The sequence below is a fragment of the Myotis davidii genome, unplaced genomic scaffold, assembly GCF_000327345.1.
Source record: "Myotis davidii unplaced genomic scaffold, ASM32734v1 scaffold732, whole genome shotgun sequence".
NCBI classification, from domain to species: Eukaryota; Metazoa; Chordata; class Mammalia; order Chiroptera; family Vespertilionidae; genus Myotis; species Myotis davidii.
This window is the reverse complement of record NW_006284349.1, coordinates 359,365-372,220: the sequence shown is the minus strand read 5'-3', so window position 1 is coordinate 372,220 and position 12,856 is coordinate 359,365. Positions and strand designations below refer to the sequence as shown.

Here is a 12,856-nt window from a genome sequence, read left to right as displayed (position 1 = left end):
GGGGGGGGGGGGGGGGGGGGGTGATAATACTGAGTGCAAGTTCCTTAAACTCATCCTGACGATAACAACTTCTATTGGCGTTTGATTGTTATTATTTAAACCTTCACCTAAGAGAACTAAGACATTTTTGATAAATTGTGAAGGCTGCAAAAAAAAAAATGGAGGTAACTGCTTTTTTTTGGGGGGGGGGTTAGTGCTACCTTCATGTTCACATCATTTTGATTTGTATTTATGAAGAGCCCACACCACAGACTGGCAAACACACTGGGAGTCACGTGGCGGCATCTTATTGTCACAAGGAGGTTCCCACTTTACACTCTACCAATATCTCAGACGGGAAGCTAAAACACTGTCTTGCCTTTTTCTTTTTCCTACTTGAAATAACGTTTTCATTTTTCAGTCACAGCAGACATATAATATTATATTAGTCTCACGTGTATAGCATAGCTATTAGACAGACATTTATATAATTTACCAAGTGCTCACCCTGACACATCTAGTACGCGCCTGGCACTATGCATAGTCACTACAATGTCATTGCCTGTATTCCCTATGCTGTAACTTTATGTCCCCATGACTATTCTGCAACTACCAATTTGTACCTCTTAATCCCTTCACCTCTTTCACCCGCTCCAGCCCCTCTCCTATGGGCAACTGCCAACATGTTCTCTGTATCTATGCGTCTATTTCTGTTCTGCTTGTAGGTTTATAGTGTTTTCTTGGATTCCACATATAAGTGGAATCACATGGCCTTTGTTTTCCTCTGTCGGACTCATTTCCCTTAGCATGGTAGACTCTAGAACAGGGGTGGGCAAACTTTTTGACTCGAGGGCCACAATGGGTTCTTAAACTGGACCGGAGGGCTGGAACAAAAGCATGGATGGAGTGTTTGTGTGAACTAATATAAATTCAAAGTAAACATCATTCATCATTACATAAAAGGGTATGGTCGTTTTGTGTTTTTTTTTTAGTTTTATTCATTTCAAACGGGCCGGATCCGGCCGGCGGGCCGTAGTTTGCCCATGGCTGCTCTAGGGCCATCCATGTTGTTGCAGATTAAAACACCATCTCTCCCACTGCCTGCTTGGCCTGGTGATTTGGAATGCTCTCCATCCTTTATTTTCTTTCTCTCGGGCAGGTTTCATTACACCCCAGGCAAAAAAAAAAAAGGTGTTTGTTTCTTTGCCCGTGTGTTGAGGAGAGCTCCTTTTCATGCCTGTCTATGCGTTCTTAGGCATATGTACCTCCACAAGGGGCACGTTATCCACTAAAGTTATTAGAAAAGTCTGCCTGTAGTATCATCTGTGAAAAGGATAACAACTCCTTCCTGTGTTAGCATTAGAAAAAGAAGAGGTGAGGAGGGTGACGTTAATACCAAGAAGGGCAAACCAGTAGGAAAAACAGCACTTGTGTCTATTTAAAGGCCACTCTCAGGAGGAAGGGAGTCCACGGTGAACCTGGGTGGGCAGTATTGGGTCTGGCTTAGACTCTCTGGTGGTGTTTTGCCGTGAAGAAATTGGTGTGTAGCTACCCAGGGGAGAGTTAAATCTATGTAACCCCGACTAGGACATGGGAGATCTGCTCTGGAATATGGAGGTGTTTCCCCTTTAGTTACACAAAGCAAGGTGCATTGATAGGAGTTTGTCCCAAAGAATTTACTTTCCCATTCTGTACATAAAATATGACGTTTATTCTTAAAACATGGCCAACTGCTTCAATGCAGTATATCACTGACCTGTCCAAAAATACTTATAGAATTTCCATTAGCTTCAAAACGACCCAGAGTCAGTTTATGTATGAATCCCATGTGGTCATAGTATAATGTGAAAATGTTGTCAGCAATAGATCCAATTTTACTATATCTGTGTAATCCTGTTAGAAAAAAACACACAAAAAACAGAAGTCTCTTGATATTGATCTAATACAGCTAGAGAACTTTTAACAGTGTCCTTCGTAAGAACCCCTTCGTTTAAACTAAGGGTTGGGGTGAGAGCTCCGGGACTCGGGAATTAGTAAAATACATGCCGGTGTTTGTTAAGTCCCTCGGAAGTCTTTTCCAGGCTCCATTTCATTACAGAACCTGTTTGCTGAAGTAGGTGAAGGACAGACAGGTGAGCTGATGTTACAGGTGTCTAGAACAAAAGGGGCAACTGTCCCCCCTTAGCAGTGGTGCCTCCTAATGTCAGATTCCTGAATAGATAAAGTAACAAGAAAATAACCCTCAGGCAGGCAAGGAGAATTACAGTCAAGACCCCCTGGGTCATAAACTATATTAGATATTGTTTCAAATTTGGGATCCTGTGTTCCCCTCGTGCCTTAAGGCAGCGGTTCTCAACCGGTGGGTCGCGACCCCTTTGGGGGTCAAATGACCCTTTCACAGGGGTCGCCTAAGACCATCGGAAAACACATATATAATTACCTATTGTTTTTGTGATTAATCACTATGCTTTCATTATGTTCAATTTGTAACAATGAAAATACATCCTGCATCTCAGATATTTACATGACGATTCATAACAGTAGCAAAATTACAGTTATGAAGTAGCAACGAAAATAATTTTATGGTTGGGGGTCACCACAACATGAGGAACTGTATTAAAGGGTCGCGGCATTAGGAAGGTTGAGAACCACTGCCTTCAGGCAACACGTTCACACACACACACACACACACACACACACACACACACACCTGACCGTCCCAAGCCCGGCCAGGCTCTCCTGAGGGGTCCGCCCTCCTGTCGCTGACCCCTAAACTCAGATCATATATCTCATCTCTCACTGTCTCAGGAAGTCTCGTCCAGTGTTAGCATGTAAAACTCCATCTTTGTGTGGACGACCCCCACATTTAAAACTCGCACGTCGTTCGCTTCCCTGAACCCCCAGAAGTATAGCGCACCGTCCACTGACAGCTCCGATCCAGGTCAGTCAGGCATCTCAGACGGGACTCATCCCAAACGAACTCCTGATCCTTGTGCAAACCTCCTTCATCCTTAGGCTTCCTCATCTCCATTCACGGCAACTGCAGATTCCCGCTGCTCAGTCCGAAAACCTTGGGGTTGTTCTCAGTTCCTCTCACACCCTAGATCTAAGCCATCAGCAATTTGCTATTGACATTAGCCTCACAGCATAGAGCGCCCAACCATTTCTCACCACTTTCACCACCATTGCCCTGTACAAGCCAATACGATACAAGAAGGAGGAGATTGTGAGGAACTAGTTCGTGCAGTTATGGAGGCTGAGAAGCCCTACGATCTGCCATCTGCCAGCTAGAGAGCCACGGGCCCGAGCACCAGGGGAGCCGATGGCCAGAGAACAGGGGGCCACTAATGCAAGTCCTTGTCCAAGGGCAGGAGACCAGCGTCCCAAGTCAAGCAGACAGGCAGGAAGCAAAAAGGTGACTTCCTCTTTCCTCCACCTTGTTCTACTCAGGCCCTCAAAAGACTGGATGATGCCTACCCACACTGGGGAGGGCAGTCTACGGTGCCGAGTCCACCGATCCAAACGCTCATCTCATCCAGAAACGCCCTCACAGACACACCCAGAAATAGTGTTTCATCTGGGAACCTCTTGGCCATCGTCAATGGACATAGATGATTAACCATGACAATTGCTAAGGCTCAATATGCCATATTTCATCTATAGACATAAGCTATCTATTTGTTCACATTTTAACATCTGGTAAATTGATACCTGGATGTGTCTTACAATCATTGTCCAGCAGGTGGCACTCACGCCATAGTGGTCAATTGGCTATACATGCGTGTATGTACTTTGGGCTCTTCGTTTACACTATCACTGAGTTTCCCCGAATCACTGGTGTAATGCATGCTGAGTTGTACTGTTATTTAAAATGCTTTAAAAATATTACATTGTAATTTGACGTTGGAACAGTTATTGTGGGTGCATCACCAAGAGGAAAACAAAGCAGCGCACATATTTATCAATGAAGCCAGATGTGACTGGAAGAATGACCACAATTCCACAGTTTCTTGTAGACCCGCCACCAAGTATTTCACAGGACCTCAGACAGGTGGGAACTCACAAGTAGATGAAATTGCGTTATGTTTTACTACTGAGATGACAGGAAAAATTTGCCTTATTATACACCAAGCAATGCAACTATAGGCAGGGGAAATAATACCATAGTGATAATTGATGCATCACCTGACATCACTGTTAAAACTCCGTGTTAAAATTTAATGGAAAGAACCTTGCAGTTTTTGTTTTAAAGGTGCATCTTACAGTCAATGAACCTCAGATTTGATGAACTATAATGTTTATAACGTTCTTCTATTGGCTTTGCATATAAATAAACTAGTTGAGGTGGCTCTAAATGCTTAGGTAATATTTTTTTCTCTGAAAGTTCTTTTGATGAATATATGACATTCATTGTTGCAGCAGAAAATACAAGGCAGGCTTGATTTTTTGGTGGCTTTAAAATTGATTTACATTTTCCATTTCAAATAATTAAGAAGTGTTTTTGCTTTTATTATTGGTTTTGCTTTTAGTTTTTAAAAAGTAATGTTTCATGATCAATTTGGATTTTCTTTATTCTTATTTTCAGTATTTATTCATTTATCCATGTAGGAAGCAAAAAGGATGAATTCCTCACCGAGCCACCACCTCTGTGCATCCCTGGAAATCTCAACAGTTTGCAGTGTTTCAGGCTCTAGCACCTATATTTGTCATTTCAGATTCTTTCCACTAACTGATTTTTCATTCTGCACATGGACATGTGTTATAGATTATATCTATAATTTATAAGAGTTTAGGATTCATATTGCCAATTTAGTTTAGTTTTCTTAGCTGTTAATTATTTTTACTGTTCCCAAAGTCATCTTGTTTAGTCTATTTTGATTTTTATTGCACAGCATGTGCTGTTTATCATCTATGTGCCCATTCCCCCAGACCCATTCTTGGGCTTTCTCTTTCTTGCCCAGTGCACTGGAAGGCTGGCCCCTATGAATCGCAATGCTTGTGCTGTTTCTAGCTGGCTTCTGGGTGGGTTTGACCAATGAAAGGCACTAGCAGGAGATACGAACAAGGGAAGGAGAGAGATGTTTGTCTGTCTATCTATCTATCTATCTATCCATCTATCATCTATTTATCATCTATTTATTATCTATCTATCTATCTATCATCTATTATCTATCTATCTATCATCTATCTATTATCGATCTATCTATCTATCTATCCATCTATCATCTATTTATCATCGATTTATTATCTATCTATCTATCTATCATCTATTATCTATCTATCTATCATCTATCTATCTATCAATCATCTATTATGTATTATTTGCATTACCCCTTTAATCAAAGGGACTGTGATGACTTCCTTCCATTGCTAGTTGGGATATTTTGCTATCATTGTTGGTTCCTTTAGCTCCGTCTACTGCTCTTTAGGTGAAACACTTGAGTGGAATTATGTCTCCAGCTAGGACTACAACTGACACAATGTGTTTTAAAATTAGAAATGTCCCTAGAAAATAGAATATCAAGGTGGGATCCTGGGACTGAGTAGCTCACACATTTAAGGAATGCAAAGGCATTGTGACACTTGCAATCCCTGGCAAGCAAGGGCATCACAGTTACTCAGATGATGACTGGTAGTAGATGGGAAATTCTAGAAAAGGGTGCTTGTGGAGGACAAGACTTTACGGGGCAGGGGGTGGTGTTCTTGATTACAGTGACAATCATGGTTTTTACAAAGACTGTGGGTGTGGTATAAATTTTATGGATATATTGGAGAGCCTCCAAAAAAAAAAAAAAGCTTATGACCTTGAATATCCAACTCAAGGCCAGAGTAGAGAACCTGAGAGTTTTATGGGAAAAATAAACATACCTCATACCACACACACAAAGTTATTGGCCTATATAAGAAATTGGAAACAATATTAACTTTGGTATAGGCAAAAATTTCCTAAGAGGATACAAGAAGCAAGAAGCACTAATCATAAAAGAAAATATTCATACATTTAACTTTTAAAAATTAATAATTTTGCTCATTAAAAGATAGAATGAGGAGAGTAAAAAAAAGACAGGCAAGTAGTTGGGAAAAGATGTTTGCAAGATATATTTCTAAAGAAAAAAGGACTCATATCCATAATATATTAAAAGCTCATAGAAGTCAATAAGAAAAAGTCAATTCAATCAAAACTTGGTTTGAAAGAATTTGAAGACATAATTTACCAAAAAATAAATAAGTAAACAAAATTGGCCAATGAACATATGAAAATGTGCTCAACATTATTACTCATGCAAACTAAATCTTCACCAAGATAATATTACATATTCACCACAACAACTCAGTATTGAAAAGACTAACAATACTAAATGCTGGTGAGAAGGATGAGCCACGGGAATTCCTTCCCTTTGCTGGTAGGGCAGTAAATTGATACACTCACTCTGGAAAAGTGTTACAGCACTTCATTAAGCAAAATTCTACTGGATGATGCAGCAATTCTATTCCAGGTATATACCAAACAAAGGAAAACTTTGTCCAGAAAAAGTCTCATGCAAAAATGTTCATAGTTACTTTTTTATAATAGGCCCAAATGGAAATGATTCAAATACCCATCCACAGGCAGTGGAATGGATAAACACATGATGGTCTATTCAGACAATGGAAGACGACACAGCAGTGAAAAAGAACAATGTACTAATACGTGCAACAATATGAAGGAATCGCGGAGTCGTAACGTCAACTGAGGAAAGTCAGACACACAAGAATATATACTGCATAATTCTGTTTATATGGAGTTCAAAACCAGGAAAAACTATGGGATTAGAAGTCAGAATACTGGCTAGCCTTCGAGATACACTGGCAGGAGAGTGGCTTGAGGGAGCTTTCTGGAGTACGGGAAATGGCCCATGTCTCATTCTCTTCCCAGCCCCTCCTAATGACACTCAGAGTCATTTTTGCTGATCTCATAATCATATATGATGGCTGATGGTCAGATTCAATATGCCACCACATGAATGCTGTCTCTCAGACAAATAAACCACAAAGGTAACCTTGACACCAGCATAAATGAGCAAAAGTGTTATTGACATCACCGAGAGTAAGTAAACACCATGGTGAAGATGTGGGGAAACAGAATCAGAATTTTGTAGTCTCTCTTTATCCTTGAATTAGGAAGGACCAACAGAGATTTTATGGTGATAACACCGATCCTGGCAGTGAACCCCAAGGACACAATACTGAGGTCCAAGAAACCAGGCTTTTGAAGTCAGATCAGAAACCGTTAGAAAGCTTGCTGTTTCAAATTGTGTCAGAGACTTACCAGACCAGAAAAAAATTGGTTGTAAGCTGGACAGTCAAGAATGCTGACAATTTCAAAAACAACCAAAAGGAACCGGTCTCATGCTTGTCTTGGAGACATGCTGGTTAGACCTTATCAGATATCTCCGAATTTACCCCAATCTCCAAACATACTCAATCCTATGTAATAAAGAGGGAATATGCAAATTTACCATCACACCATCACAAAGATGGTAGTGCCCCACAGCCAATAAGGAGGGGATATGCTAATTGACTGTCACGCCCTCAAAGATAGTGGCACCTACAGCCACAAGATGGCAGAACCCAGTCCTCTCAGCCACGTGCCTGCCTCCGGAGTCCCCCAACCCCTTCAGCACCCTCAACCACGCAGGGCTGGCCCGAGGCCCAGGCAAACCTCAGGTGGCAGCTGCCCAGCCGCCTCAGGGCTGCCTGAGGCTCAGGTAACCAGGGCCGGCTGAGGCTTGTGCTGCCAGCAGTGGCAGCAGCAGAGGTGTGATGGGGGAGTCACTCAGGTACCCAGGGCCAGCTGAGGCTTGTGCTGCCAGCAGTGGCAGCAGCAGAGGTGTGATGGGGGAGTCACCTTCGCCTGATTGCCAGGTCACCTCCCTCTGGGCTCCCGGACTGTGAGAGGGGGCAAGCCAGGCTGAGGGACTGCACCTCCAGTGCATGAATTTTCATGCACCAGGCCTCTAGTATTCTATAAAAGTGCTCCTTGAGCATTGTTGGGGAGACTATATTTCAGAAGGTAATATCCCTTGCCCATTACGTTACTGAATTTCAGCATTACTTTTATGTAATTGGTAGCTTCATCATCTTAGGAATTCTCTTTGAAGAAAACAAGACCTTGTATTAGGCAATGGTTTCTTAGATATGACACCAAAGCCATAAAAAAACAGAAGGAAAAACGGGTAAATTAAACCATCAAAATTAAACATGTTTGTACCTCAAAAAAGCACCATCACAAAAGTGAAAAAAATTACCCGTAGAATGAGAGAAAATACATGCAGATCATATATTTAATAAGAGATTTGTATCCAGAGTACATAAAGTCCTCTCACAACTCAACAATAAAGAAAATTAACCCAATTTTTAAATGAGCAAAGAATTTTAAGACATTTCTCCAAGAAGGTATACAAATGGCCAATAAACACATGGAAAAATGCTTAACATCATTAGCCATTCAGTAAATAGAAGTCAAATTCCTCACCCACTAGAGTTACTACACTAAAAAAGACAGACAATAACAACTGTTGGTGAGGGTGGAGAAATGATCCTCACACATTGCATGTAGGGTTGTAAAATGGGACAGCTTCAGTTTGGCAATTCCTCAGAATGTTAAACCAAGAGTTAACACAGGACTCCTGGGTATATACTTCTGAGTATACGAAAGCATATTGCTACGCAAAAACTTGTACATAAATGTTCATAACGGCATTATTCATAAGAACAAAACATGGAAAAAACATTAAATGTCCATCAACTCAAATATCCTAATAAATGGATCAACAAATTGTGCTAGAGCCATGCAATGAAATATTATTCAGCCATACAAAAGGATACAGTATTGAGGTATGCTACGACATGGATGAACCTCGAGGACATTATGCTGAATGAAATACCCCAGTCACAAAAGGACAGATACTACGATTCCACTTATATGAGAGAGCTAGAAAGCCAAAATCATATAGACAGAAAGTAGAATGGTGGTTGCCAGGGACTGTGGGGATGGGGAATGGGGAATTAAGTGTTTAAAGGGCATAGTTTCAGTTTTACAAGATAGAAAGAATTCTGATATGGATGGTAGTGATGGTTACTGAACATTTTGAGTGTATTTAACATGACTGCGCTGTACACCTAAAAATGGCTGAGATGGTAAAATTGATGTGTATTTTACCACAGTTTAAAAAGAGGTTTTTTAAAAATATATCACTCTTAATAGGTTTTAGACTTTAAGATTCATTGATTAATATAGCCAATTTTTCACGTGTCTTTGAATCGTTGGCTCACATATAGTGCTTACACCAATAAAAGTGAATTCCTCACCTGCTTTCGTCAAGTAAACCTGTCCACTTTGGGAAACAAAGATGATCTCGGAATTGTAGAAACTATGATAAGTATTCTTTATGATATCGTCATGAAAGTCAGCTAACAATTCAAAAGTGTTGCCACCGTCGATTGAAAACCATACCTAAGGGAATAAAAAGATAACACCTCATTAAAGAGCTGCCCTGTGACAGTAGGCAATTACCTATCAGCCTAGCCTCCTAAGTGGTCTTGTCCATATTCCCACATCCATCTATCCCCCTCGCCTCCCCCGACACATACCGACTCTTACTTATTTGGTCTACTCTGTATTTCCTTCTTAGAGTTTGTGTGACAGTGTATGTGTGGGCTCAGGTTTGCACAGTACGCATGGTGAATGCATAAAAGAATGAAGTTATTCCCATCATCTCCCAAGTGGCATCTATTTGTTCATAAAAGGATGGAGCGCTGGGTGTATTTGGATATGGGGGAAAGAATTTACCCCATATCGACATGAGACTTCACATTCCAGGCACCTGGCAAATATGTATGCAAACATGTTTTGTGTGGAAGAGCCCTTGACATTTGCAAAAGTGTGTTGTGGGACCTTAGTAAGTCCTCGAATATACCCCATCACACATAGCATGTAAGTTTCTCTAGTTCCTCATCATTTGTTAAGGGCTGTTTAAAGATCAATCAGATCTTGTACTGGATGAATCCTGCTTGGTACTTCTTTTAATGGCCTATGTCTTATTCAAATGAATATTTCTGGTTTTTAATTTCTTCTTCTAAATCCAAATGAATTTTAGTGGTAAGTTATACCTTTTCTTAAATTTAAAACATTATCATGTGGCTGAAGTCTCTTTGACTACCATCTAAATAATTTTTTTATACATCATCTGATATAATCATGGTCTCCTCTATCCCTTTCCTGAGGTAACTACTGTTATCAATTTGAAATTTCTACACCTTTACACACACACACACACACACACACACACACACACACACACACACACACTACAACAGTTCATTCTATGGTGAGGAGGAGAGGAAGCATGTATTTGGGTGCAGCACCACCTTTACACTTGGGCAAGAGGGACCCTTGTCCTGGACTGCACACTTAGTGCCTGCATCTTACAAACACACAGAGAAAGTTTATTGAATAGTGTAGGGCGCGGCTATAGGGTTAAACCTCGGACTGACCTGTTGACAAAGCCACAAACAAGTCCCAGCTCAGAGGGCACAGCCCTCTTAGCATAATTAAGCTTGACCTTATGAGCTGCCTAGGTCTTCTCTGGGAAGCTAGTGGGCTGGGGGAGATGTAGCAAGTGCTGCCAAAACAAGTGAAACTCACAAGAACATTGTAACTATGGTGACCACTACCTTGTTTACCTCTGGCTATAAAATAAAGGCTCAGCTTGCCTCTGGATCTCTCTCTGTGGCCTCAGCCAGGCACAGGAAGACCCACCTAGACCCAGATTATGCTCTTTGTCTGTCATTTCTTCATCTGTCGCCGCCCTCTCTCAGGCTTGCGGAACCGTTGGCTGAGCTGGCTCGGCACAAAATAGCACGTAGCAGCTTCCATCACTCAGGGGTATAGCACTCGTTGCTGGCATAGCACAATCCATGTCCTAAACATAGGATATCGGAGCCTGCATCTTTACGCTTGCTTTGGGCCCTGCAAATGTTACTGGTGAGCATGGTGATGGGTGGGGAGGTACAGTGGGAAGGGGAGGGAGCTCTGAACAACAGGTTCAAAATGGCATCCTCCTGTCCTGGTTGGGCTGTAAGTTACACTTGCCACTCAATACATCTCAGACCATTTTGTTAGTTCACGTGGATCTTCACATTCTTTTGTACTGATGCATAGTATCCAATTATTATGGATATATTATACTTGAGATACTCTATTTTCCTACTAATGAAAGTTTAAAGGTTATATAGAAATGCTCACTGTCATAAATAATACGACAATGACCATTCTGCCTGCTCATTTATACTGTTAGTGTACCTCTAGAGCAGATACTGAAAAATCAAGTTGCCTAGTCAGAGGCTATGCATCTCTATATATCTATATATATAAAAGCCTAAGGAACCAGCTGACTGGCCAGTAGCTATGATGAACACTGACCACCAGGGCAGACACTCAACGCAGAAGCTGCCGAGACGTGGTCACTTGGCAGTGGCAGTTCTTGGGTGACGCACCCGGAACCAAAGAGGATGGCGCTCAATTCCAGGGTGCGTCACCTGAGAACTGCCCCCTAACAATCTGGAACCCCACAGGGGATGTTGGAGAGCCAGTTTTGGCCTGATTCCCACAGGCCAGGCCAAGGGACCCCACCAGTGCACGAATCCATGCACTGGGCCTCTAGTACTAGTATAGCTATAATTTTAATAGATACTGCAGAAGTGTTCTTAAATTTTACATTGCCAGTTTATAGTCTTAATAGAGGCAATTGGGGATGATTGGGGCCAGCCGGCCAGGCCAGGGAGAGGGACTGCGGGAGGTTGGCTGGCTGTGGGAGGTTGGCTGTGGGAGCGCACTGACCACCAGGGGGAAGCTCCTGCGTTGAGCGTTGACCCCCTGGCGGTCAGTGTGGATCATGGCAACCTGTCGACTGAATGACCGTAGATAGATAGATAGATAGATAGATGATAGATAGATAGATGATAGATAGATAGATAGATAGATGATAGATAGAAGATAGATAGATAGATATAGATAGATAGATAAGTAATGTATGCAAGTATCCATTTCTCCAAACCTCACCAATACTTGATTTTATCCAAAGTTTATTTTTAATTGTTACTGATTACTTGAATGAAAGCAATGGTATCTCATTGCATTGTTCTAAATATTTTAAATTATTAATCTATTTATGCTCACTTTTATTTTTCTTATGTTATTTATTATAATGAATATGTGTGAACTGACAACCTAACCCAGGAATTAGCATATTGCTAATTACCTTTTCCTATGTTTCTTACCAATTCCATTACCCTATCTCTTTCTGCAGAGATATTCAATGTCCTGAAATGTGTTTTTCATTCCCTTGCTATTTTTTCTAGTTTTAGCACATGTGTATGTTTAATGTATTGTTTGATTTTACTTTCACTCTTTATACTCTTTTTTTGATCCAAAGGTATTATACATATACTAGTGACCTGGTGCACAAAATTCATGCACATTAAAAGGGAATTAATTAGAGGAAATATTTTAATGTTGCAATTTGCCCTTTCTCTATAAAAGAAGTGTCAGAGATGAAAGAAAATTAGTAAAATGTATATGAAAATCTTCCTCCTGTTAGAGTCTGGGGCATGCCACAGGAACTAGAGTCAAGTCCCTGCCCACCCACATGCACCTCAAAACCGCGCGAGACCCAGACTCGGCCGGCACCACCTCTGTCAAGCCCCATCGGGTGTGGGGGGGTGCAGCCTCAGGTCCTCCGGCTTGCTGCTTGACACAGTCGCTGCAGGGAAGTAACATCTGCACAGCATATGTTTCAAGGGACCTGGCATATATGGCATACTGTTCTAACTATGT

At 41.3% G+C, this 12,856-nt stretch overlaps 1 protein-coding gene across 1 annotated transcript in view; it reads right to left on the bottom strand.

Annotated features, from left to right (window-relative positions):
* CATSPERB (cation channel sperm associated auxiliary subunit beta) overlaps nt 1-12,856 on the bottom strand; it is a 77,043-nt gene that overhangs the window by 25,291 nt on the left and 38,896 nt on the right. Inside the window, exons 14-15 of the mRNA XM_015571279.1 lie at nt 9,331-9,475; nt 1,736-1,872 (exon numbers count right to left, since the gene is read on the bottom strand). Coding sequence (XP_015426765.1) covers nt 1,736-1,872; nt 9,331-9,475 — 282 coding nt within the window. The remainder of the gene's footprint in view (nt 1-1,735; nt 1,873-9,330; nt 9,476-12,856) is intronic.